Source organism: Meleagris gallopavo, chromosome 8 (genome assembly GCF_905368555.1).
Source record: "Meleagris gallopavo chromosome 8, MGAL_WU_HG_1.1, whole genome shotgun sequence".
Lineage (NCBI taxonomy): Eukaryota > Metazoa > Chordata > Aves > Galliformes > Phasianidae > Meleagris > Meleagris gallopavo.
The window spans coordinates 8,273,794-8,301,077 of record NC_139411.1 but is presented as its reverse complement, the minus strand read 5'-3'; the positions used below and the strand labels follow the sequence as shown (position 1 = coordinate 8,301,077).

Genomic DNA, 27,284 nt, shown 5'->3' with positions numbered 1-27,284 from the left:
CAATCTTTGCACAAGGAAAGGAAAGACGGGGCTCACAAAAATGCGCCTCGACACCTCAAACGTGCTCTGCTCAGAAACAACACCCGCACTGTCAGCGCTTTGGACGGGGCTGTCTTCGGCGGTGGGGGGAGTATCAAAGTACTCATGGAGGAGGAAAGGGGGGCCGTTCTGTGGTCGAAAGAATATTTACTTGTAAAGCCTGCGAGGAGACCAAATAAAAGGGTCTTTATCATGATCAAGACTCCAATATTAAGATTAATAAAATGTATTATTTATAAGTCAATTAACATAAATAGAATATGTAAGCACTAGTGTATTAAAAAATCTTTCCACAGGCAGCAGATTTTTAGCAGCATGAGGGGTTTTTTTTGTTTTTTTTTTTTTTCCTGGAATAATACAAGAATAACATTTTCCAGCCAAGAGCAGAAACAGTAGGGGAGTCTTTGCTATCACAGAGCTTCTTATTAAATTCAGTCGCTGTGAAAAGCGAGCCTTTTTTTTTTTTTAAATAAAGACAACTTAAAATCAATACAAGTTAGATTAACAAATCAGTACTATACTAATCCTGATTTATTACAATCGGCAATATTAAGTTTAATCACGTATAAACTGCTACTCAAAAAAAGATTTTGCTTTACTAAGTCCTGAATTAAATAATGGTGCAGTGTACTGAGTTTTCAGATCTGCATCATCTGATATTATGAAAAATTCAATGTACTTCTCTGCAGCAGATGTCAGAGGTCAGCAAATCTATTACAGTAATGTAAGTAATCTGGCTTTCTGCCAACGTTTTTTTAAAAAACACTGAAGCAGATAATTTTATATTTACAAATTCTAAAATCCTCCAGAGACTGAATATCTTTCCCAACAAAAAGCAGAAACTTCACATTAGAGAAATGTATTTCACAGTATATCAAACATGTCTTCATCATTAGCATTTCATAAAAAGAAAAAAAAAGTCCTTAATCTTTATTAGTCAACATTTTTTTTCCCCCAGCTACAGAAATAACAATACAAGATCTAATCTGAGCCAATAACCACTACATTTTCATGCATTGATTATAAAGAATGAATGACTTTTTTGGCCCAACTCTGCTTCAGGTAACACATGAGAGCACATCTATTTATAGACATGATAAAAAAAAGTAGTTAGAATAATGCAAAGGATCTGACCAACCCAGAAAGAGGAAGGAAATTAAATGTTAAGGCTGCCAGTTTCCTCTCTAATTCTCCCCACTGTGCGTGGATATTACGGGGTGCTCCGGCCAGGGAGAAACCATATGCCCGTGACACAGTGCTCTGTCCATGGGCTGCACTGGGGGAAGGAGGGCAGGAGGCAGTTCAACACAACCCCTACAGTATTTTTATACCGTTTGTTTCAGTGTTTATTTTTGTTTTCTTTCTGGCAGAATAAAATATTCCAACATGCCTCCCATTGACATCATCTTGCTTTCTCAAGGGCTCCAAGCCCAACACAAAACAGTGCGCAAGGGAGCCTCTCAGCCACAAGAATAATCTTGGAAGCACATAAAATACCAGAGCCCATTACTTGGGAGACGCTGCCCCTTTTCCATTCCAGGCAAGAAGGTTAAGGAAGTTGTTTGCAATGAGAATGGAAAAAGACTTAAATCTGCTCTACCGAATGAACACAACCATCGGTTAACCCATGGAACTCACTGCCAGTGGTTATCTGGGGGCCAGGGGATTAGTGAGATTATGCAAGGTTTAGATGCTAATGTAAATCATGAGAACAGTAAATGCTCCGTTTCAGAAACACTGAGAAGGGACAGGCAACAAATCACCTTGCTGGTAAGAGATTGGAAAACACTTCCCTCCAGGACATACTAAGTCACAGGTGAGTGGGTCTTGACTCCTTCCCCTGAAGGCACAGCTGGGGACAAGACGACTGTTCTGCCAGGTTCACTAAGGGATCTTTCTGTTAGGTCCTTGAGAGCAGCAAGGCAGAGCCATCATCAGCCCTGTGAGCATGGAGCCAAGAAAAGCGGCACTGAGCTGGGGCAACTCCAGCAACAGTCCTCATGCAGAGGCAGGCAGTCCCAGGGCAGAGGGCCCCCATTGATAACCTCAGTTGCAGAAGCTCATTCTCTTCCTGGAAACCCAACGGCAAAGCATTTGATTGTTTTAAGGGACCAGCAGGAACACCCTAGCTCTGATCCCAAAAGAAAGCTTGTCTTTTTTACACCGTTATCCTTTAAAAGGAATAAATCTTGGAGCAATGCTGTCACAGGAAACAAGTCACCTTCAGCAGCAGTCAGCTGGTGAGGACTGACAGGAGTGTTAGGCAGCTCTCTGGGCATCAGTGACCAGTTTCCAGTAGAGAACAGGGGAGGAGGAATAACCCAAGCTCTTAAGATCTCAGCCTGTTTTCTGAAATGGGAATATAAAACACAATGAGGAAATCAAGCCTGATTTCCCCGTGCTGCATTGTACAATCCAGGGGTTACGAAAGCAAGCCTTGCATGCTTTCATGCAGAATACAATAGCAATAGGACTATTTGCATATGTCTGAAGTACAAAACTGGTATGTATTTTATCAGCAAAGGCAAAATATGTTTGAGTTCGATTTTGTTCCCAAAGAACTTTCCTTCCTTAAAGAAATGGCTCTTTCATCCTTTCATCAACAACTTTCCTCACAGCCCACTGGGAGTGCTGGTGGGTAATGAGAACAGCTCGCTGCTGAAAGGTGGGAACTGCACTGCTGTGAGAGAATTCAAAGGCACTTTGTTTTAGGTAAACTAGAAATTAGTGACATTACTACAGCTGTTGATTTAGCTGCACTGTCAGGCGGTGCAAGCTCAGACACTCTCCATCCTATGGCTCAGTGAGGGGAAACAAGCAACCATCCCAGATTTAGTGCACAGTGAAGGGTGATGAGGACAGAGAAGCTTCCCCAGATCACTCTACAAAAATCACAAGCCTTGTTGGGGCAAGACCCCAGGTGGAAAGGAAGATATGGCGGGGGAAACAGTTCCCCACAAGGGAGATAGACCATCAGCCTGCAGTCTCTGGAAGAGAATACTTGATCATCTGATGTGCTCACCCAATGACTCTAGTACTGGCCACTAAGTCTACACGCTGGAAAACCAGTTCTGAAGAAATTTTGAAAAAACAGCGTATTCTCAGATGTTCTGAATGGACAGTTAAGGATCTGTTTTTTAATGGTAAACAATTACATTCCTCTGTCATCTGATACTTTTTAAATTTTGGGGAGGGGGGAAGCTTTCTGAATTTTCAATAGTTCCTTTGTTAAAGCATCTGTTACTCACATAATTGAAAAGATGTTTGTTCAGTGGTATGCTTGAGAGTGCAGTTATTTAATCTTAATGATAAAGCCCCGAGGGCAGAAAATCTCAAGTAGAAACCTCTTGTTATTTATCAAAAAAATAACCAAAACAACAACAAAAAAAAAAACCTCGAAAAAAATAGGAAAAGAAAAAGAGGACTACGATACCTCATCTGTCTTCAGGCTTAAATTCATGCTTGATGGAAAACTACTGAGACAGTTTGAAACTTTAAAAGTTTTCTGGGAGTCTGTTACTACTACTAGTGGGAGGGGGGCAGGAAAGTGAGGTGAAGACAAAAATAAAACAATTTGATATTATAAGAAAAAACTACTGCTTGGCAAGTTTTTTTGGGTCAAACAAAGAGCTAGCTGTAGTTTACAGGTGACATAACACTTGATTAACTTTTGCCTGAGGATGTTTTCACACTTAGCAATGTAAACCAAAACCTCAGGTAAATTACAACATATATTAGAAGACTACCATAAGCATTTTCACTTATATGCTCGAAAAGGCTCCTATTTTTTCTCCCCTCCTAAATGACCAGCTGCTATTTCCTACAAAGCTCCACCAAAATGCTTAAACTTTACCAAAATTATCCAAACGCTTTAACAAAACTAAGCAGCATTTGTAAGAAATGGAGGACTCTCCTTGCATATTGAATTACTTCACAATATCCTTAGGGTAGAGAAATTTCATGGTTCTTAAAGGGAAACCATATAAGGGACTTATTTTGACCTGCCTTGTGTTTCTGATAATACATAATATTTACGTGTATGATTAAGACTGAAAAATGTCAGAATGGACTCCAAGTTGGACACTGTATCTCACTGTTTTCAGTCTGCTGGAAGGGGACAGATGTGCAGCATGCACTGCAGGAGCCCAGGGGCCACAGACCCCAGTAGTCTGTCCCCAGAGCATGGCACAACCACCATGCAGGGCTGCAAAGCCTCACCGCCCACCGAGGTCCCCTCTCCACCACCTGATCCCTGCAGTGTCCTGGCAGCCAGGGCTTCAGAGCACGCTGCCTGTTTGGCTATCCGAATTTGCAGGGATATAAGTCCTGCCATGGACCCCTGCCACCTGGGTCTGACCAGGACAGCTGGACGGCCAAGGCTCTGGTGGCTCACAAGGGTCAGGCCGTGAGCCACCCCATGGTACAGTAGGGCATGGCACAGCCCAGCTCCTCCGTGGCTCTGCAGCACCCAGACAGGCCACAGCCCTCAGGGGCTACTCACTGCTGGCCATGGCATCTTCCAACACAACACATTCGGCCACTGCACAGCTGAGGGGCAATGTTGCACACTGCTTCACAGCAGGTGCCCCAGCCCTGCACATCTGTCCGTAGCTGCTGGACAGGGCTTGCTTTGGAGGAAACCGAGATGAAAAACAGCCAGGCTGTGAGGCGCAAAAAGGCCCCAACATGCAATTGCTCGCATTTTATTTGGAACTTTTTATACCTTGCGAAATAGCAAGTTGGTGGTGGTTTTTGTGTTGTTTTTTTTTTCTTTCTTTCTTTCTTTTTTTTTGAGGGGGTGGAGGTGTAATATTTATGAAAAATCCCTAAGAGCAACGTCACTGGTGCTGCAGAAATACAGCCTATCGTTTACACAGGGTAATTAAAGCTGATGATCATGTGTTCTGTGTAAAAGCGAAAGAAACCTCAACCCCTGCATGTGAAACCCACATCTGCATTAGGAGAGGAAGGCGGTGGGGAGCAGAGCGCTTCGCAGAAGAACGGCCGTTTCTGAGGGCTTGCTGATAACAGGGAGATGGGGCACTGACAAGGGCTCACACTCCTCAGGAAGGCACAGGCCAATGCAGCTGACACAGACAGCAGGGGAACTGCCTGCACAAACAGTAATGACCAAAACAACAACAACTCCTCAGCTCTGCACAGCCCGAACCACAGAGAGAGCAGCAGCCCCACAATGGGAAAACACTAATGCTTTTTATATTGGTAATCATCTGTAACATGAGCAATTAAGTACAGTACTAATGGACTATAGCCAAGAGCCTGGTACTAATATTAAAAACTGACAGAGATGGATAGGTTTGGAAGGGAAACCAGGCTGACAAAGACATTTTATGAAGTGCTGGGGCCTACCTGAAACAACCCAATCTGAGGCAGGTTCGGACCAGCCATGCCTACAGTGACAATAACACATTCACTGGCATTACATGATACCTGCTACGCTTTAAATAAAAACACCCATTACTTCTACTCAGCAACCTGCACTTTCATTATTACACTCATTAATAAAACAAAAGTTGTCTAACTAATGCACGAATAACACTTACTGAAACACTTACTACCTTGCCTTGTTTTAAAATGAAAACAGTTACTGGAAACGCAAACCGTACTGCTTGAAATGAATCAGTTGATATGGCATGCAGAATCTCCCCTTTGCAGGAGGAACAAGGCCATCACCTCCCCAAGCTGCCTGCCACCCAGGGCCCAGCAGGGGCAGGCATCGCAGCCTCTCCTGCCGTGATGTGTGTTGGGGAGCAGAGTGCTGCCTGCCCTCGACCACACCAGCACTCCTATACTTTGGCTTGTTTTTAGTGCTTGCCACCTTGGTACAGTTTCTGACTCTTTTTTTCTCTTTTCTTTGAACAGGCACAGGGTGTGAAAACCCAGCCTGCAGCGGGTGCTGGGAGGAGAGTCTGTGAGGCCACGTGAGAGCCACGTGCATTACACTCTTCAGTATCCTAATGCTGTCACTGGAAGGTCACTGCTGTCAATGCAGCCTTGGTATGCTCAAGCCAGTACAAACAGCTGGTAGCCTCTCCACCAACTTGAGAAAACCTAGTTACCACAGCATGGTGCCCTTGGCATCTAGTTGTGGAGACGGATAGCAGGGCTGACGCAAACAGCAGCACCAGCGACACCAGGGAGCTGCGTGTTCTGCCTCCAGTAAGAAAGGAAAGGCCACTGGGATCCAGAAAGGAAAAATCATGAGGTTTGTTCAACATTTACTTCCCAGCTTAATTCAATTTCCAGTTTAGCTTTACAGCTCACCTTCAAGTTAGAAAATGTATGCGCGTCCTGAATCATTAATGTGTATTCCTGCATTGCAGTTCTAGTTTTAGATTAAATGTCATCTGAGTGCTTTGGCTATAAATGAACATTACATTTACAGGTGCTGTGGTTAGAATTACCAACTGAAACAAACCATGACAATTTCATTTACTTCTTTTCTAAATCTGAGGCTCAATACAGCTTTCCCGTGGTGGAAAAAGAGGGTCTAACATCAGAAATCTAGAGATTGGATCAGTCACTGAGGTTTTTTCTATATGAGTTTTAGTCTTTCAGACCAGATTTGGTAAAGCACATCTTATGCCAGCTCAGAACTGATCTAAAAATCCTACAAGACCTTTTCTTCAGCTGCCATCTTTTGACAGCCTGCCGCAGAGACCTGAACAATAGGTCCTGCCTCATGTCAGAATTACGTCCTGGCTCTGGAACCCAAGGGCTCACATTTGAGCACTTTGATGTCTTAAGACTCATCTCAACCATCAGCTAAAGCTGTCTCCTCCCTCATATTCCCGGCAAGCAGAACTGGCTTTGGAAAGGCTGTGGTACCTTGAAGGCATGATGAATCTGCTCAGCTTTTATAGTCAGCACAACAGATTGTGGTACTTTGTAGCGTATCCCTAAGTAACTGCTGAGTAAGTCATGGGAAGGAGTCTCTGCGCATCAATGAGAAGAAGAGCACAATTCCAGGGTTTTGCATGTAAAATAATGAACCACTAGCACGAAAGTAGAAGAAAGAGAGGCGGGTTCATCATGTATTTGTGAATGGCTCATTTATTTTTCCATAGCTAGCGAGGAACTGTTCTCTCAGTGAATCTTGAATTTCAGCACCAAGCCTGGGAACACTTGCTCCCTGCGTGCCCTGAACCCGTAGAGCCTGAAACTCTCAGCATGCCTGGGTCTCCTCTGACCAAAAAAAACAACAACAGGGTTCTGCAAGGTACACCTGGCCAAGGAAAGCTCAGGCTGCCATCTTTAACCCAATCAGCTGGCCTGGGTGCAAGAGGAAGACCTGAGCCTCTTGGAGCTGTAATGAGGGAGGGGAAGAGCCGAGTCCAGACAATCTGATGAGTCAGTTAGGGCAATCTATAACATCTGTCAGCAACGCAATGGCAGAGGAAACCCCATCTGACGTGTATAGCAACTCACACAATCTGCCCCACTGTTTGGCTCCAAATTCTGTTATAGTGCATTAGATGGAACTTCTTGGTGCACCCAGGCCCTCATGCCACAGCTGCCACCAGTAAAGGACGGCAATGAGCCTTTTTCACCATGGTGTGAGCAGCATCTCCCTCAGAGTGGCCAACACATAAAACACGAAAAAAGGGTGAGAAATTGCTCAACACGCACAGCTCTGTGCACAGCAAGACCAGCCTTTTCCTGAGCCCAGCACCATAACTTGTTTACACTCTGGAACAAGATATTGGACTTTCCTTACTTGAGCCTGAAATTGCAGAGATTGCACTAAAATTTTCTTGTCTACAGAAAAAAGAAAAACAAAGAAAAGAAAGGAAAGGGTTGCTTCTAAAAATCTAAGTAAACCAAAACAACATTCCAGCTCCAGTATTTTATTCAGTGCATGCTGGCTTCACAAGCCCTGGAAGTTATTATCTACATGGAAAGAATAAGAAATCAACAGTTCTGACCGGCAACAATGGCTGCAGAGAAAGAGTGTTTGGCAGCAGCTTGCAGGCAGGGAGGAGGGAAGGAATGCAGTGAAGAAGAGGAATGCAGTGCTCTGCATGACCTACAACATTAACAGCACCCTGCATTGTGGGCCGCCCCATTATTTTGATCACAACCACAATTTGCTTAATTGGTATTCCTAAAAACCAACAGAAGACAAGTGTCTGCATCAATTAGCTCATTTCTCAATTTTCATTTTTTGCTCAATTTTTCAGCTTCTTTACCCGGAAATCTGTTATAAAAATTAAGATATGTCCCAAAGAAAATAGATGCTTCTTTTATGTATTTAGCCACTGGAGACATATATTGTGGTTTAAATTACAATGGATTATCTGGCTAAACTGTTGGGGGAAAATTTACTGTATCTTTAAGAAACCTCTCTCTCTCTCTTTCTCTAGTTCTTTATAAAACGCTTTGAAGGTTCTCCAAATTAATTTTTTCATTATTAAACAAGCATTTCAGATTCGTTATCTTACCTTTCATAATGTCTGCGAGTACATGTAGCAGCACTTGTGCTTCCAGGGTTACCACCTAATTCATCATAAATATGTTTCCATTGTCGACGGGCTGTTATCTGTAAAAATGGCAATGGAAAATTTAATCTTGCATCTTTACAGATTCTACAGCGTTTGAGTTCACAACAACAAATGCATGTGTGACACTTCCAGAACAGTATGTACTACAAGAACAATAAAAGCCCCTACAGAATATATAGAGCACACAAAGCTCTGGGTGTTGGGGTTTTTTTTTGGTAAGTTAACACTACGCCTATTTTCTCTCGCTCTAAAATGGAGAGATCTGACTGATTCATTATCAAGTCACAAGCAATCCAGCCTCACAAAAGAGAATCTCAATCAATATAGGGTCATTAACCATAAGAAGTTATGCAGACAAATCCCACGGTGAATTATGAAAATGAAGCTAGACCCGTACTCAGCACAAATAATGATTACGTAGTTATTTTAACTGAATTAGAGAAAATAAATCTGCTGCAAAACCCAAATCCACCACAGAATTCTGTAAATCCACAAAAGCATAGTCTGTAACTCTATAGGTTACAAGCTGTTTATTTTTATCCATTTATGTCAGTAAAATATATAGATCAAATAGTAGTGAAATCTTAACATACTCCCATCTTAATATTTGAGCTATGTATTTTATTGGACTATTCTGATGAAAATAAACATCTTGTAACATATTGAGTTGCATACCATGGCTCTGTTTTTTGTACAGAAATTAGGATTATACAGAATAACAGATGGAAGACCTGGCAAAAGAATTGTTTCTGAATACCACTTTATTATTTTATATATTCTGCTATATTTAAAACAGGAAGAAAAACAGGAATAGGACAAGCACAATAGATCACCCTCTTTTGCCTGCAGCTCATAAAGAAGGCCAGTGGAAAATTGTGGGGGCAATTTGGGGAGAATTTTGTCATTTTCTGTGGAATGCTGTGGATTTTAATATATTCAGCCCTGGAGGCTTCTTTGGAGTTACCCACAGAGTAGTCAATGGCATTTACTGAGGAGCTAAAGGCAGCAATCAGAAGAAAACAAATATTACAACTTGCAATCTGAGGCCTGTAATTTTAATCTAGACAAGAGGAGATAGCTACCATCATTAAATATTACAGGGTAAGAGGTATTTCTTTCTAGCTCTACATAAAAGGAAAATCCTTCCTTTGCTGAAATCATTCTCTGAAGCCAAAAGGCTGGCTGGAGACTTAGCATTTGGTATTGATACAGTTTTCCTCCAAGTTCACTGCTTGTGCAGTTCTCAGAAAACATCAGTACCAGCTCCAACTCACTACTAGTATTTAGTAGTGCAGATAAATTTGGCACAAATAAATTAATGAAATAAAACTAAACACTCATCTGAAGAAAAAAGTTCATTTTGAATCTATTCAAGTCCTTACAACATATCTTCTCCAAGCTATCCACACTTCAGTCTATTATTTTTGCTGAAGGGGTCGAGAAACAGGAATAATGAGCTGTAACTTCTGGGAATATTAAAGGATGCTCCTTCTGCAACCTGAAAGGTCAAAAAGCACTGGATCAAGTCCCAGGCTGTAAAGGAAAGCTTGGATGGAAAGCTACCTCTGGTCCTGCCTCCCACACTTTTGTTATTGTCGTCGGGACAGGCAAAAGAATAAGGCATGGCCAGAAAACCCTTGCCTTTTGATAGATCCCCAAAATCAAAGGTCCGCCAGGGGCTGTTGCAAGAGGCCTTTTATCAAATGTAACCTGGCAGCCTCACAGGCTAAGGGAAAAAAAACGCTCAAAGCTACGCTGTGAGCTGTGCTATGTCCTCCAAGCAAGCCCAGCTCAGCTGGCTTGCAAGGCTTTGGGCCAGGACTTCATCTTTGGCTAAGTACAGTGGGGCTGTGGCAGAATCTCTGAATGAAAGCAAAGGATTAGTCAGCAAGAGAACGACAGCAAGTCCCCTTTTTAAACATGCCCATGCTACTATGAAGCACAGTGTCCATTTTCAAAAGGAACATAGCAGCCTCAGAACCAAAGTCTCATTAACTATGAGCCGAATCCAAAGTTGATACTCAAGCTGGAACAATAGCAAACACAACTTTCCTTAAGGTGAAAAGGGAATCCCACTGAAGTCACTGGACCTTTATTGGTGTCCATCTCCTCTAGGCTGCTAAAAATAATAGTATTTACACAAACATTTGCACAGCTTTATCCAATTCCGCCTCTGCAGAGGATCAGAACTCCTTGGCAATTAGCAGAGTTGTGCCCTCCCACGTGTAAATTTGACATTCCCTGAAATAACTGTTATTCTAACCAAGCCTGTAGATGAGTTTTCCCCTGCCCTGGAAAGTTTAGCTTTTATGCTTAATAAACTTCAAAGGACTAAAGTAAGTGATACATTGCATCCTTAAACAATCTGAACAAAATGCAGCGTTGTGGAAACCTCACAACTGCCATGCAGGGCAGCGCTGCTGAAGCTGGATGCTCATGCTGGCCATGTTCAAATTAAGGACTGCTTGCTTTTCTCATTGAAGTCTCTCCCACCCACCTTCAGTGATGATGAACTTCTTGGGGAGCCAGGAAAGAGCAGTGCTTGGCAATGCTTTACTTATGGTTACTGTTTGTACCAAAATACCTGCCTTGGTTGCTTTTTCACAGTGGTTTTCTACTCTGAACTGGTTCATATGTAGTCCTTGTTAGTAACACGCCCACGACTGGGGCACATGAGAAACAGAAAGGCAGGTAACAGAAAAGTGCAAAAATATTAAAATGTTTTAGTTAGGTGAGCAGAGAATTTCCTGTAAACTCATTCACAAGTGTCATTTTTAGGGGCATGGAGCTTTAGTAAAGTAAGACAACTAACATTATGCAAAAGCTTTAACAACTATTTCCTAAGCACTTTCCTTTCACACTTCTAGTAAATTCACTTTCAGTTTCCTGACTTCACTTGACCTGTTGCAGTAGACAACGTACAGAGGACAAAGTTCTTTACTGCTTTAGTTCTCCAATTTGTTTTTCTCTGCTCCCACCAGTATATACATCTCTCTTAGTGTCTGCCACAATACTAAGAGCACAGGATGTTCCAGGCTCATCTACCCATCAAGGCAATTGCAAAGGCCAGTCTAATCTCTGACAGCTTTCCACCCCAATGCTGGCTTCCGTTTTATATACAGTGGTCTTCTGGTTTGCGGACCCTTCCCACAGTTTGCTCCAACCTACAGCTCCACAGTCCTAGACCATGGCCACTGGGATTCAGGGGCGTTGAAAACCTGCATGCCATCTTTCCCTGTCAGCAGAATCTGGAGTTAAGCAAGAGACTGCTCAGTGCGGGGACCCGAGAGCAGATTTGGATCTTTTTCCTGTAAGCACAGTATTAGGCTGTGAGTGGTACTCAAAAGCAACCAAATTAAAGCAATGATCTTATCTATTAAAGTAGAGGACTGCTTATATAAACGCTTTTAATGGCATCTTCTGCTTTGAGGAATGTATGATCTTCTCCACTGCCAATCCCAGCTTCTTGCTCCAAATTGAATGGGGGTTTTCTGGTCATGGTACACGATCTTCGTAAGGCTCTTCAGAACAGAGCTCTGGCAATTAGGAGTTTTGCATTCCACTGAGATATCAGTTCCTTTGGGCCTGCCCAGACACAGAACTTTTGTATGCATCAATCATTAATTTCTAAAAACTAAAGCAATTTATTGTTGCTTCCAGAAGGCAACAGCTAAATGGGATCTCACTGACCTTCAGTGAAACTTAACGGTTAAGATCCATCCAATTTTCTTTTTACTCTTTATCTTTCTAAGACATCTGCAGGTTAAGCCCAGTCAGCACAACAGTCTTTTACAATATGCCAAGGCATTCCTCCTGTGCTGGCTTAGAAGGAAAGAAGCCACCTCAGGACTTGCCAAAGACAACTCTTGAAATAATTCCTGGAAGTTTCCCATCTCTGAACATCTGCATCTTTTACTCTCTTGACTTAGGGTGACTGACAAAATTCCAGTCCATGGTTGTTAAACGCCACTGCAGCTGAGCCCCCTGGAATGTGACTTTTCTTCCAAGGATTTGGGGACATTTTAAATCATTCATACTGTGAGGGCTTGCTGCAGAGAGTGCTTTCCAATGCACTCTCTTACTACGAGCAATAAAGATGCTTATTTCATCTACTTCACTGGAGAGAAACATGATCCCACCAATTCAAAAGAGACAGTTTTGTCTGTAAAGGGGTTAGACCAATTTGCATGGGATCCTAATTTTATTAAGGCTGTACTATGTCCAACATATTGTTCTGATATTACACTGCTATGGAGGACAACTAACTAAGAATTAGTAACCAAACAGATAATGGAGAAATAAGAAATGACTCTCACAAGCTGTCTAACTGGAGAGCCACTAAATAGAAACATATGACACACAATGATGACTTGACACTACTAAATATCCTGTATGTACAGCTAATAGTCTCTGCTACCAGATTCATTCCAGTATCTGAAACATAAGGAAAGACAGACAGTTTAGAAAATTATTCTCTGCACTTCAAATGCAATTTCTGGCAAGTTTCATTCGCTTTTAGATCCTTAAACAACAGGCCATACATTGTTCTGTGAATGTTTTTCAGCAGAAGCTGAAAAACACTGTATATAGCCTCTGCTTGATTCTCATTTTTAAAATCTCCTAATGGCATCTGTACACATACAGTGTGGACAGGGCAGGGGTTGAAACTGAAAATGGGCCAAGTAGCACTGTTCTGCCAAACATGAGGTTATAAACTGCTATAACTAGGGAAGTTTCTATACTCACTTCTAAGAAACTTGTCACCTAACCACTCTAAGTTCCAATATGTGATTTTAACCAGTCCATAATTCACTGCCGGCTCAGAAAGCAGCTGCTGCATGCTGAAGACAAACATCTACTTGTAAGAATTCTTTTATTTACAGTACTTCCAAGAGAAAAAGCTGAATGCATAAACCAGACATGTGAAATTTTAAAAAGAAGGTAAAGATGATGAAACCATTATAAGAGACTCATCCAAGCCAGATGGCAGGGTCTAGTCCATAGAGATAAATATGCTAATCATGGTAGGCTTCTGTCACCCTAAAACTGAAGAAAGCCTTTGCTCTGCACATAATTTCTCATCAAAAATAGTGCAAATGAATCACAATCACAGCTGTTTGTGAGAGTGGTAGAATCTCACTGTTACTGAACTACAGCACTTGAGTGAAATGTTAAATATGGGACTACGGAAACCTGCCTAAGATTCTGGAACTGAGGTCCACATTATCCCAGTCATCTGTTGCCTTATTGAAGAATGAAACTCAAATCAAACACAAGAGTCTCACTGATGCTCACCATAAAGAAATATATACAGACAAATGCAGTTCAGCAAGCTCAATGAATACAAGCCAGCTATAAATTTCTAAAAAAAATGAGCATGCACAGGTCTAAGTTTTGCAGCAGCTAACTGTCTAACATTCAGGTAAATGGACATTCAGGTAATACAAAGCAAAAGCACATCCATATTGAGGGTGAGATGTTAACAGGAAAGGATGACATCAAACAGCCTCCATGTACAACCCAATTCATGTCAGCATGGTCCTCCCAACTTCAGCTCTTTTGCAGAAAGAGTACAGAAACCACTCACAGCTGTAGAAAAAGCCCATCACTTCAACAGAGATGCTCACAAATCAATGCTGGGCTCCCAGGTATGTTAGAGAGCTTGAGCTCCTACTGCTGTTTTCATCAAAGGTGGCAAATTCCCCTAACCAACTGGGAACATCTATCATCAAGGATATCTCCAGGACAGGAGAGAATCCCTCCGAAAGAAGGATGGACTGATGCTACCCTGTATGAGTCTGATGTGTGTGAACTTTCCCCTCTGATCCTCTCACGTTTCTTCTCACATAGACCGCTGTTGTCGGTAAACCTGGCTCTCTGACATCTTGTTCAGAAACTCATCCTCCTGTTCCTGCTCCCTCAGGCACTGAGCTTCACCTTCTTCACCATCTCTAGATCCTCCTGCCCTCTCTCATTCTGGCACTAGAACTCAGCGTTCTCCAGCAAGCCCCCACTTTGGCAGCCCTTCTGTCCTCAGTCTCACCAAGCAGATCTGAAATGCTGCTACCTTCCTGAGTGCTCCAAACACCTCATTCCCCTTTCAGCCTTCTCTCGGGCTCTGGATCAAGATCAAGATTTTAGCCCTTGCTTTCATTGTGCTTTACAACTCACAGCAATTACTGTTGGCTCATCATTTCTGGAACGATGTATCTACGGTAGCAATTCATGCATATATACTCCTTAGCATACCTACGCACGCTCCTGTACATAAGTATGGTATGTGCTGGTTAATGAAAGATATAGAAATAACATAAGCCAAATCAAGCACGTGTTTTTGTTGAGAATGTCAGATTCCGAGTTTCACAAAATCCTAGCTACACCCATGCTAATAAACTCGGGTTGTTAATTTACAGAACAATATGCTTTATTGTAGGGAAAGAAAACAGTGAGTTCTGTATTCTGCTTCAAGTGACTTTCAGTCTCCTGATAGTGCATTTCTTCTTGTCAGTTCTCTACAGCACAGATATGTCCCAGATTACTTCGTAAACAAAGCAAAAATAATTTCTTTCATCCAACTGCGGCAGGAACTGAACAACTTAATCTGATCATTGTGTGCAAAGAAAATATTTCCAATGACGACATCTTCCTATGTCAATTGGCTTTTATTACAGATGTCATCTCTATGTGCCATATTAATGCAGCTCTTTCTTCTCTTTTCAAGATTTTAATCTAAGTTTGTTGCTATAATATTTTATTGGTTTAAAATACATGCTGTAAAATCCATGGCCTCCAAATTTTCCTGCAAGCTAAAAATAAACTGCTCTTGTGAGATATGGTTAGCTGATAAAAAATGTCAGAGACTTTTCTGAATTACTTTGATAACTTCCTGTTTATGTGGTACTGACCCTTGTCTAATAAAGTTCTTTTACACTTGGAATAAGAGAAGATACTGCAGCATACTATTCCTTAATGGACAATGCTGATTACTTTTGAAAGCCTTTAATACATTTCCCATATTAGACATGAACAGATGTCAGGGATGTTGCCAAGTGAAATTTCTTTTATGCAATCTTGGCTTGTTGTACAATAATAGCCCTTTCTCAACATGGGAAAAAATTACAGACCCAACTAATTTCCTTGACAGGGAAGAGTTACATATGTTTTCCACTTGTAGCTTTTACGACAAGTTTACAATTTTGCCAAACCTGGAACTAATTGGGATTGTTTCCAAAAACGGCCCAATAAACCCACAATGTGTACAGCTAGCTTAAAATGCAGCAAATGATTGTTTGCTTTTACATCTTTTTTTTTTTTTAATCCTAACAGGGAAAAGTCAGATTGCACAATTATTTCATTTAAGTTACTTAAACACTTACTGTTTCATATCCTCCCAGTTTTTGAGCAGCTTGAAACATAGTCCAAAGGTTAACTGTTAGAGGGACAATAAGTATTTAGATAAGCATTGCATTAACCAACATATTTCAAAGAAATGTAAATTAAACAGTTCTTTAAAAAGCAGAAAAAAAAAAAAAGCTCACAGCCCCTGAAAAATCTCCTGTGAAACATTTTCCAAAGAGATATTTACATAATCTGAAAAGTAAATATTAGCCTGTACTATATATATATATTTAATTACATATAAGAGAACATACTTAGATTCCTTAACAGGACTGGAAAAATACACTGAGACAAAGGTAATGGGCTCATTTGACTTTGCTGATAAGAAGCACAGTTACAATGAGACTGTAGCATGTTTCCATAACTTTGATAATAAAAATTACTCATTGGGGAGAATGTTGCTTTTAATTATTTGTTTAATACTGATTTTATTAGCAAGCAAGCATGAGCCACACACTAGCTCACAGAGAAAGCCTATCGATTAAGCAACAATATCCAATATTTACTGCAGCTCAGATAATGGCCTCCATAATCAATAAGCAATAAGCTGCGTTCTAATGGATCCTGTGTAAATGAACCCGGGGGGAGCACAAATGAAATTACCATAGTAATTACGTGGTCATGCCTTGCCCATGGCTGTGGGGTAAAAGGAACAGAGGTAACTCCTTCAAAAGGAGTGCTGGGAGATGCTTGTTGCATCCTGCATAATTTCTTCCCTCTCACTTCTCATGCTGGCCTTATTTTGTTTTATGCTAATTGGCAGCAGAAAAACTGATGTCACAGCTTTATGTAAAGTCAGTGCACTGTTCCTCCAGGAAGCAGTGGCTCCCAAAAGACACGCTGTTTTCACTTCAGGCCAGACTCAGCAATAATGCTTCAGAACACGGAGGACAGGATCTCCTCTTCCACGGGGGGATGCTCTGATGCAGGGTATACACTGCTCATTCCCACTAACCTATTTATATTGGCAATGTTTGCACAAGTCTTGCTGGACAAATACAGAGCCCTGTCCTGCAAACATTTCTGCTCTTCTCAGTGTACTTACTCTTGGCATTTAAGTATTTACTGGATCAGGCCCCTAATTTATAATGAATGACAGGCAACTTTCAGTGTATTTCAGCTATATGTTAGGAGAGGGCCTTACCTTGTATGGGGAATTTTAGAAATAATGCCTAAACTTGTCTTTCAAGCCCACCTTGCCCCCATGTGCGAGGGAGCACAGAATAAAATGGGGAGGGGGGGGGAGGAAAATCCTCTCTTCAACACAAAACGTTCTGAAAGCCTCATTGAACCTTGTATTGCTTCAAAGCTATCAAGAGCTTTGCTTAGGCCTTGATTTAATCTGAATCAATGCATAATGCAACGAAGCTGTTCATAGTACATTAATTTTACTTCCATTTCAAGCAGCCAGTTTTCAGACAAACATTGTAATCATTCGGAGTTATATAAGTTTATAATGGCTGCTGGAGGCCTGTTGCAATCAGTGCCAATTGCTATTAGGTATGTAAATTGTTATGTAAAACACACAGGTTTGACATTCTTCATCAAAATAACACATGGTTTTAATCTGCGAGATAAATTAGAGTAAATAATATTTCAATCCATAGAGTCCTCCCTTTAAGGAAAAAAAGTATCAATCAGCCTATAGATAAGGAAAAAAAATACCCCCTTCTACAGCTTTTGTTGGAAACTCTACACTGCACTGCAATATTTATATAGAATTTAGTTACAACTGTATCTTCTCCACCTACAATTGCTTCACAGATTGTGGCACTACAAACTGTACATGCCAAAGCAATTTTAAACACTGCATTCTGTATTAAACAGATACAGTCTGGTTTTATATTCTCCAAAGTCAGTAATTTATTAACTATAAACACATTTCTGGGCTGAAAAATCTGATCCCTTTTGTGCCTTTCTTGACCACCTTTAAATGTCCTCCTTTAATATTTGTCCTTTCATAAAGAACATCTGGGCACAATAAACATACGTCATGTTATTAACTCAGAAGAAAGGCATTACAGATGCTGCAGATTTACAAAACAGAAAACTAAAGAGTTTTCAACATGCCTATTTCTAGTCATAATCAGCGGATTTAAACCTATAAATATCCAGCAGCAACTACCCCAAGAAGGAAGAGATGCAAATCTAGGTATATGACAGTAAAATGCCTGGACTGGAAAATGTGTAGATATAAGCACGGTCCCCCCATCCATAAGGCTTTAAAACAGGCTCTGTGTGCAAATACTTTCTCCAGAGAAGCCAAACCATTCTAAAATATCAACAAGAAAGTGAGAAAAAGGATACTTACTCTGCTTAAAACCTAAATAGGGTATTCGTTCAATTGGTGTTTTCCTTTCTTTCATATATTTATAAAGTGCCACAAGGAAAGCCTGCTCATCAGCTCTGCATTCTTCACCTACGGCAATCTTTGATTTATCCTCACTTGAGCCTTTTTTACAGTTGCTGTTGTTACTCTTGGGTTTGGGCAAAGCTGACTTAGCCTCACATTTTACCTGGGAAAAAAAGAAGATGTCATATCAGATCTGGGTAACCTTTAATTTTCACTTAAAGAACAAATACCCACTCCTGGCAGAATGGATTGCTGAAAAAAAGGAGGCCAAACCATGCAATTGTGTTTGAGGGGAAACAAAGGAAGCTATTTTTAGAGCTAAATGTCTTGTTCTGAATCTTAGTCACAACATTTTTAAATAGCCACATCTTTAAATCATTATAACCCATTGGTAATGCTCTCCAGATCTGCATTTTTATGACTATACATTGCTATGTCACAGACAGCTCCCATCTCTCACATACACTTGCCATTAGCAAGTCTAATAATAACCTTTGTTCCAGGACTGACACTGAGCATTGTCAACTCCCGCAGACAACCCTTGGAGTTGAGGGTGCTCAGCCCCTTCCAGGAACGCTCAGCAGCCAGCTCGGAAAAGACTCATTTTTCTCTCCTCTGGCCCACCAAAATAGACGCAGACCTTGGCAGGCCTTACCCAGGCAGAACCCTCCGTGCACATGAGCGGAGGTTCTGCTGTAGCACAGACTTAAGTCAAAAGGGCTTGAAGTTAAGCACAGCCCCAGGTACTGAGCAGAAAGAAGAGACTGGTTACAGCAGCCTGTCCCACTAGGCTCCCACAGCCCTAGTGCACGTGAGTCCCACAGCCCCCACTGGCCTTCCCAGCTGACTTGTCAGTGAGAAAGACAACATATTGCAACCACTTTAACCTCTCATCAGTATTCAAACCTAGGAACTGGTTTCATCTTGCAGTTCATCCTGGAGATAATCCTCACATGGAATCAATCAAATTACACTTTGAGCACTGCCATAATTTATGTGAAGCAAAACCAAAGGAGCGGAACCCTGCAAACTGATGTTTCAAAACTCTCCGTTGTCCAAGGTGGGACCAGTGCATGTCCAGCGAGAAGCTGCCCACTGCAAGGCAATGGAAGTGCTAACAGGCTGTCTTTTGGGTTTGCAATGTCCTGTCACTGCTTGCAAGTGCTGCAAAGAGCCTTCTGCAGCTCCACACCTGAACCAAGAGATGTCCTTTGTGCTCCAGAGTGAGTACCAAGAGCCAGCACTGGGTATCTTGAGAGGAGAGCAGAGGGAGCAGCATATCTTGAAGAGCAAGAGGGGAATTATGGTCAAGCAAAATACTGATCCTCCTTCTGCTTCCAACCAGGTGCTTTGTGGGCACTTCTTGACATTTTGGAGGTAAGTGCTGTGGCCAAACAACAAACATACCACTGGAACAACTATATGCTTATTTTATCTCAGTATAAATACCTTGTATTCAGGCTCAAGGAAAACAAAATCTTTTCTTCTGCATTGCTCCAAGATATTAACTCTGCAAAAAGCACTGGTTTAAGGTCAGCTATCTCCGCAGTTTTCTACAGACACTGGGCAAGGCAATGCTAGAGGGGAGAAGTGGTGGCACTTTTCCAAGATACTCGATGCCACTGAAAGCTCTCCCTGTAGAACACTGCAGGGTACATGCCTGCTCTGCCCAGGAAACACACCAGGTACTGGAAAGTGGCTTCCTGCACAGTTTTTCCTCATCCCTTCCTCCTCAAGTTTGTTTCCCGTATTGCTCAATAGTCTCTGGTTGCATGTTACAAAGAGATACTGTCTTCCTATGGCACAAGACACCATGCTTTGCCTTTTAGTAATAGATATGCTCACTGATTGAACTTTGGTAAAGATCCTGGGTTTCATCCAAAACTCAATGAAGTTAAGGGGAATTTTTTCCTACTAACTGAACTTTGGATTTCATCACTTCACTTTTCAGTTCAGAGCTGTAATCCCTTGACTTTTTTACTTTGGCTCCTTGCAAAACTGTTTAATAGCTTCCCGTATAAAGTTTAGATTATATTGTCAGAATGTTCAGTGCTATACCAAAGACTGGGTTAACACTTCCAGTGCAAACCCATAATTTCATTAAATATAGGATTTTTAATTTGAACTGCAAGTATGTGCAAGCTAACACGTGGAGTAAATTCACTGGACCTGAGAACAGCTTCTCAAGTTTTGAAGCACTCTTGCTTGGTAAAGTCAGTCAGTTAGTCAGTCAGTCAGTTTGTCTGCCAGTCAATCTCAACCTTTGTATTGTGTTTTAATATTTGAAACCAGACAATTCAACTACACTTGCAAAGACAGCCTGGGCACAAACGCTAAATCAAATGAAAGCTCACTTCTCTGAAAGCAAACTAATGGTAAGGGATGTTACTCCCAAAGAGACAAAAGGAAACAAAGTAAGGATCACATAAAAAAAGCCACTGGGAGTGAGAAACTCCACGCTACACATAATGTCCTTCTTTCCAGCACACAGAGAAGAGAGGTCAAAGCACCTGTGGACCTCAAAGGTGCCAAAATGCAAGGAAAGGCCTCCAAGCAGTGCCAGGTTCAGAGGAGCTCTGATGCAACTGAAATATTTCACCTGCACATGTTGGAGGCAAAGACTCATTTCTGGCACTTCCCCCAGGTGACAGGAGACATGAATGAGTGCTGTGACCTCTGATTAATCAGAAACAAAAGGGCCAAGCATCACTCTGGATAGCACTGGTGTAAATCCAGTATAAATGCGCTGCAGTCAGAACTCTGCTAGATTTCCACCACGGACCAGAAATCAATTCCCTCTCTCGAAATGCAATTCTGAATCTCCCTAAAGGGCAAAGCTGTGGTACAAAATGCAGCATTTTGCTTGGCCTCGTTCTCTTGTCTGGTCCAGTCAGAAAGCAGAATGAACTTCTTGTAAAGAGGGAGTTCCATTTCCAGAGGAGGTAAAGCTCTTTCGCTGCAGCTTCGTTGTGCACAACACACCCAGAACGAAGCCGAGGACTAAGGTCCTGTAAGGCAGTCCAGAGCTGCAGCATGGAGGCTGGGGCGTGCTGCGGTGGGCTCTGGAAACATCTGGCCACATCTGCCTGCATGCTCAGGCAGAGGTGTACGAGCCAGGATCAGGCAGCCAGTGAGCATTATGGGTGCAGCAGGGGTTTGTTTTCTCCTGCCAGAGGTCACACACACAGCAGACCACTACAGAGCTGTATTTTAGAGCTTCAATCAGATAAAGTCTGAGGCTCTCAGAATAAATCTTCATGTCTGAGAGCATGCCAGGCCACCTGTGGCCGCAGGAAAAGCAAATCCTGGCAACTTTTAAACTAATTTCCCAGATCTTGCCATATAAATGAAGTGAGAGATTTACTTTAGCATTTGCACTAGGAGATGTAATGAGTAGATTCATTTGGGGACAATTTCCATGTGTAACAAGTTAATCCTTTCAGCTATTCAGAACAGTCGTATCAGCCAGTTCTTCAAGGCCTTCCAGTGCACTTCTACACACTTTGGGAATGCTTGTTGGGAGCACCGAGTAAGAAATGTTTGCAGGTACAGCGAGGGTCGCGCTGGGGCCTGTGGGTCACACAAGCTGGTCCAGCAGTGCTGACATGAGCAGTATGACAGCCTCCAGGTGCCCTCCAGCAGAGCCAAGCCTGCCTCACCAAATGTTCCAGCATGAGGGAGCTCCCCAGGATCCTCCCCAATAGGTAAGAGGAGGATGCAGCACCCAGACACCAGATTACAAGCAAGAGGTGGCACATGACTATGCCACTGTCTAGCAGCACTTGGAGGCCCCAGACTGCAGGTCTGTCCCCTTCCACCAATTTTTAGTCAGTGGCAGCTGAGAACACAGAACGCAGCAAGTCAATACAAACGTGCGGTCTGTGTTGGTCTCGGCACCATCTCTGCTCCTTCCCTGCCCAAACCCTACAGTCCCTGTGTCTCCGTCACAGCCGTCTGCCCACTGTGCTCAAGTCGGGCTGCAGTCAGATGCTGGGTGCCATCAACTGAGGATGAAAGCTGCACAACTTCTGTTTGAAAGGGATTTTAGCTGGAACAAGGCCAGGACCATCACCGAAACTTTTTGGCACCTAGCACAAGTGGCTTTGTCCCACTTACTCTAGCAGTTTTCAGCTCTGCTTTTTACGGACCCGCTGTCAGCATTCATCAGATCTGGAGCAAGGCTAGAGAAGAAAATCAGATGGAGCCTAAGCTGATGACTTCATAGCTCAGTGTTCCCACAAGGAGAGGACAGCAGGTGGGCCTCCATCCCCTGCCCATACACTTCCACTGTCCCCAGGAACCCACTGGCAGGGTCTCTAAAAGTGTAGTGCATCTGCTTTGGAGGGTTTTTGATTCACTGCCCCCCTCTTACTGAAGCATTTCCACAACTCTGCAACACAGATTGATGTGAAGAGCCAGAGTGAAGTCAGTGTGACTACATGCAAGGACATTATATCATGAGCACGTCTATTATTTATAATGAAATTAAGCTGGCCAAGATAATTAATGCTATTAATATCTGCACAATGATGAGCACAGTATGACTAGATAAATAGACAGAATTACTTCTTATCTAAAATATCCTCTCATTTGACTAGGAGGGTGAACCCAAATATAAACAGAGAGGGTAAATAATTTGGTATGAAGTGTTGCTGTTGTTTTTAATTATCTAGTACCTATGCATCAGGTGCCAAAGAGCAGGGTGCTTTGACAATACAGCACATGCTGCATTTTGCTAGTAATATTTTAACATGAGAAACGGCTGGGGGTGGGGGAATTAAGGCAAATTGAGACATTTTCACGCTGCAGATTTTGCACATTCTTCTGCAGAGCAAAAACATTCAGGCAAACTCTATAGAATCTGGCAGGACCCTGCAACTCAGCACACCAGGCTTCATCGCCTTTTACCACGCCTGTCTAACACGATAGTACAGCCTCCAACTGAGCACAATAGGGCACAAAGAGAAGAGAAACAGTAACTTAAGGGCAGAGCTTCATCATGAACTTCAGCCTCTTTTATCGTCATCAACAGAAGGCACAATTTTAACCGAACTCCTAGGGAGGAGGAGGAGGTGGAATTTAATTTGCCTTCCTATGAGAAACCCAGAGCAGAACACTTCCACTTGACCTCTTTAACCTCCTAATCTCCCAGGACATTCACTGCCTATAACAATACGAAAGTAAATGGATCTATAGATTCACTGTATTTCCTAAAGAGATGGTCACAACAATGGGAGCATTTTCCAGATACACATCCATCTAATTTAGTGAAACAATGGGCTCACAAGGAGTTGGGTGAAACATTCAGGCTATGCAAATATGGTTAGCAGGGGCTCAAAAGTATCAACAGTGACAAAGTTCTGACAGAGATAAAAATCAAGAAGTATTGCTCTAAGTAATTTTCCATCTTTGCATCTTACAGTTTCAAATTAAATCATCTTGAAAGGAGACATTTGTGCTGCTTTTATTTTAAGAGAAAATCAAATTCCTATTTAAAACCACACATAGAACAGAGAAAATAGGACGTAAATTACACTACAAAAACTTCATTTTTAAGTAAAAGACACAAACCCAAAATAACTAAGAGATATGCCCATAAACACAAAGCAAGGATCCAATTTTTACTTTCAGCACGGGCTAAGCACTATAGCAAATAAAGAAGACTCTTTAAAACAGATTCTGGAATGAATATGCAGCTCAACGTGAAGTATTAAAGAATCTGTCCTTTTTTTTTTTTTTTTTTTAGCATTTGCACTGAATTTCTTCTTCACCCCTCAACCCCCCCTTTTTTTAAAGTCAAGATCTTAACATCAGAGTAATCTCATTTGTGCGTGCTTCTTAGAAACCATTATTTAAGCAGCTCTTGTTTCATACTCTGTTTATCTTCAAATTTATATTTAGAAGTGCATTGTAACAGGGTGAGCTGCTCCCTGGTTTATTTTTAATTTGAAGATACTGTCACAAACTATGTTTGTGTGTCACAGAATGTGAAAACTAACAGCGGGTGCCAAGAAAGCTTAAACACTACCAGTTACCAACAAGCTGATAGCATTAGGTTGTTAGGCGATTATAGGCCCTGGTAACTTCCACCACAGCCGAGATTTAAAGTAAAGAATAAAACTGTTGAAAAAAAATACATTTATCTCTCCAAGAAAATAAATTACATTCTAATTTGGAAACAACATGCTGGGAAACAAAGGCAGGGCCGTACCTAAAAAAGGAGAATGTACTGAAAGGAATATTATCAAGTGATTTACCTTGGCAACAGCTTTGCTTTCAGAATTATTGTTGGAATCCTTAATGCCATTTAATGAATCTCTTCTCTGTGGGCAAGGCTTCTTTTTGCGTGGTCTGCCTTTAAGATTTGGTGCTGAAAATTAATGGAGAACAATTTGAGTACACTGTCTTATACTGGATTCTTAACAGCTGAAAGCATCATAAATAATTCCACCACAATCAGTCACAGAAATGTACACATCTGTCTACAGTAAATGCTTATTATGAGATTCCCGTCCTCCACGGGTTACATCTTGACACACTATACATTTCTATATCATATTCCCCAAGGCTAATCTATTTTACTTTCACATAACTAATTAATACAAAGTCAAACACTGGTCTCTGAAGGACTCGGAGAGAAAGCACAAATATTTCTCCATGGTACAAAAAAGAACAAAGTAGAATATTAATAGGTAACTTTGCATTAATGAGCTGCTGCATTTATTATTGTTAATCTTCAAGTAAGAGTACTAACCACTACGTCCAACTTTGGGAAACATCTGTTTTTAGAAGTGTTCTGAAATATTAAAATTCCTTACAGCTCCAAGAAATGTTTATATATTCTGTCATTCTTGTCAAAGTTCTTCTAAAAAAGTTTAAAAAAAAATAAAATTACCCCTGAGTCCTGAAACGGATCAAAAAACATAACTAGCTCTAGAAGTTGACAAGTACTGAAATAAGTGATTGATTGTTTCATAAGGGTTACATACCACACGTATAAATTAACATGAATCACTTTCAGTTTTGTCCAATTCTTAAGATAAAACGGCTCTGAAATAACACAGTGACTAAATCCTGGCCATGCTGTGGGAAATGGATCTTCGTAAAAAATACCAGGCTCATCTTTCAATAACGATATTATGATATAAATTATGATCACATATAGAAATAGGAGATGAAGCAGATGTTTGCTCGTTATTACGTGTCCTGCCTGCTTTCGGATTTAGAAATCAGCCTCCAACTACTCTGGCAACATTGAAAATGATAAACAATCATTAACTAATGACTGTACTGAAGAAGATAATTTCCCTTAAACCTTTAATTTCTAGGTAACCATTGTTTTCATTACTTAAAGGGATGATTAGAACAATGTCAGAAATCTAAACACCACAAACCTCTTGAGTGCCTTCTAATTGTTTCTAATCTTACATTTGTCACACAGTAAGTCAGTGGTTTCAGGACATTTTACATTTTAATTAGTTTGCAAACACAATAAAGGGTGCTAATTTGATTTTATAGCTCAAGTAACAGTGCCCTATTTGGTCTGCTCAGAGAAAAACAGAAGCCTTGGGTTTACCACCAGAAGTCCGACGGACAGATCCTGTTCCTTCCCCAGCACCAGCACATAGTGAGTGCAGGTATGAGGATGTGTGCAAGTCCCCACTTGTGCATGTATAAAACCGCCTTTATCGTCCTTCAGAAATATCTCCATCTATCTGCAGCCAAGCACATTCTGCTTACTGAAAAGTACTGCAGAAAGCAATTTGGAAAATGTCATCTGAGGCTAGCAAGCAGAATCAAACAAAGAGATAAAGCAGTGATTACCCATTGTGGCCGACAAACATCTGCCCCATTTCTATCTGTCCCCACGAGCACAGCCATGCCGGGCTGCACCCTGCCCCAGCCGTGCCATCGCTCCGCTCCGTGCCAGAGCCAGGGCTTGGGGCTCAGGGTGCAAGTTGCCACATGCCGCCCGTGCCCAGGCCACGCCAGCAGTACCAGTGCTTGTGCCGTGCTGGGCAGGGTGCTCAGAAGACAGCCGTGCTTCCTCCACGTGCTACACGCTGGCTCACATACCAGCAGTGCTTGGCCTTCAGCTGGATGGGCCCCGACACAGCCCAGCCTCAGCACTCAAGCACGGAGGTGCTACAGCACGGGCCAAACATGCATGGATGAGGATTACTTTTTCTTTCTTCCTTTCTTCTCTTTTTTCTTTTTTTAACTGAAGAAGCCAGTTCAAGGCTCAGTGTTTTCCAAACACACTTGTTATGCCAAGTTTTGGCACTGTGCTGTACCACACTATAAAGCACTCCTCACGCTTTGCTAAAAGCTCTAAAAGCAGAAAGGCATTTGTTACCGAACTCCAGGTACACCGAGCATGGACACAAACACTGTTTGCGTTGGGGCCTCCTGTGGCCCCTCAGCACCACACTGCTGGGCTCTGTCACCGCCCTCACGTCACATCGGGGCACCAGAACCAGAAAGTGCCACGGGAACCAGCACCAAAAGAGAAAGCTCTTGCCACTGCCCCATCGAAGAAAACATTTGCAATAGCTCCAGCCACACTTGAAACAAATCCATTAACATTTGCTCCCTAAATCATTCTAAATAGATGCATTATTCGAAGATTATTTATATTTCAGTCAGATGCATTTTGTTCTGTTGAGCAAGGAAATATGACAAGGATTGAACGAATAATTCACAAGGCACACACTTGTTTTAATTTTTTTTTCATTTTTGTTTCATTTATGACATATTCATGAGCACGCTGCAGATTTCCTGAATTTGCTATTCGTAATGATCTTAAAGCAACTTTATGAACACGCTGCAGCTTTCAGTCAGCATTCCTGATAGAACTGCATGTTCAACACGGACCGGACAGCAAAGTGAACATGCACTGGCTTCTCCTCCTTTCTTGCTGGAGAGGGACTTCTGGCAGGAATACCTGAGAACATCTGTAACAACTCAACTTC

The 27,284-nt window shown here is 41.8% G+C and overlaps 1 protein-coding gene across 2 annotated transcripts in view; it reads right to left on the bottom strand.

The window, feature by feature from the left end:
- ARID5B (AT-rich interaction domain 5B) overlaps positions 1–27,284 on the bottom strand; it is a 108,500-nt gene that overhangs the window by 12,903 nt on the left and 68,313 nt on the right. For both annotated transcript variants that reach the window (XM_085229319.1, XM_085229320.1), the window contains 4 exons: positions 24,570–24,682; positions 18,271–18,475; positions 15,938–15,990; positions 8,502–8,599 (listed from right to left, as the gene is read on the bottom strand). In XM_085229319.1, coding sequence (XP_085085445.1) covers positions 8,502–8,599; positions 15,938–15,990; positions 18,271–18,475; positions 24,570–24,682 — 469 coding nt within the window. The remainder of the gene's footprint in view (positions 1–8,501; positions 8,600–15,937; positions 15,991–18,270; positions 18,476–24,569; positions 24,683–27,284) is intronic.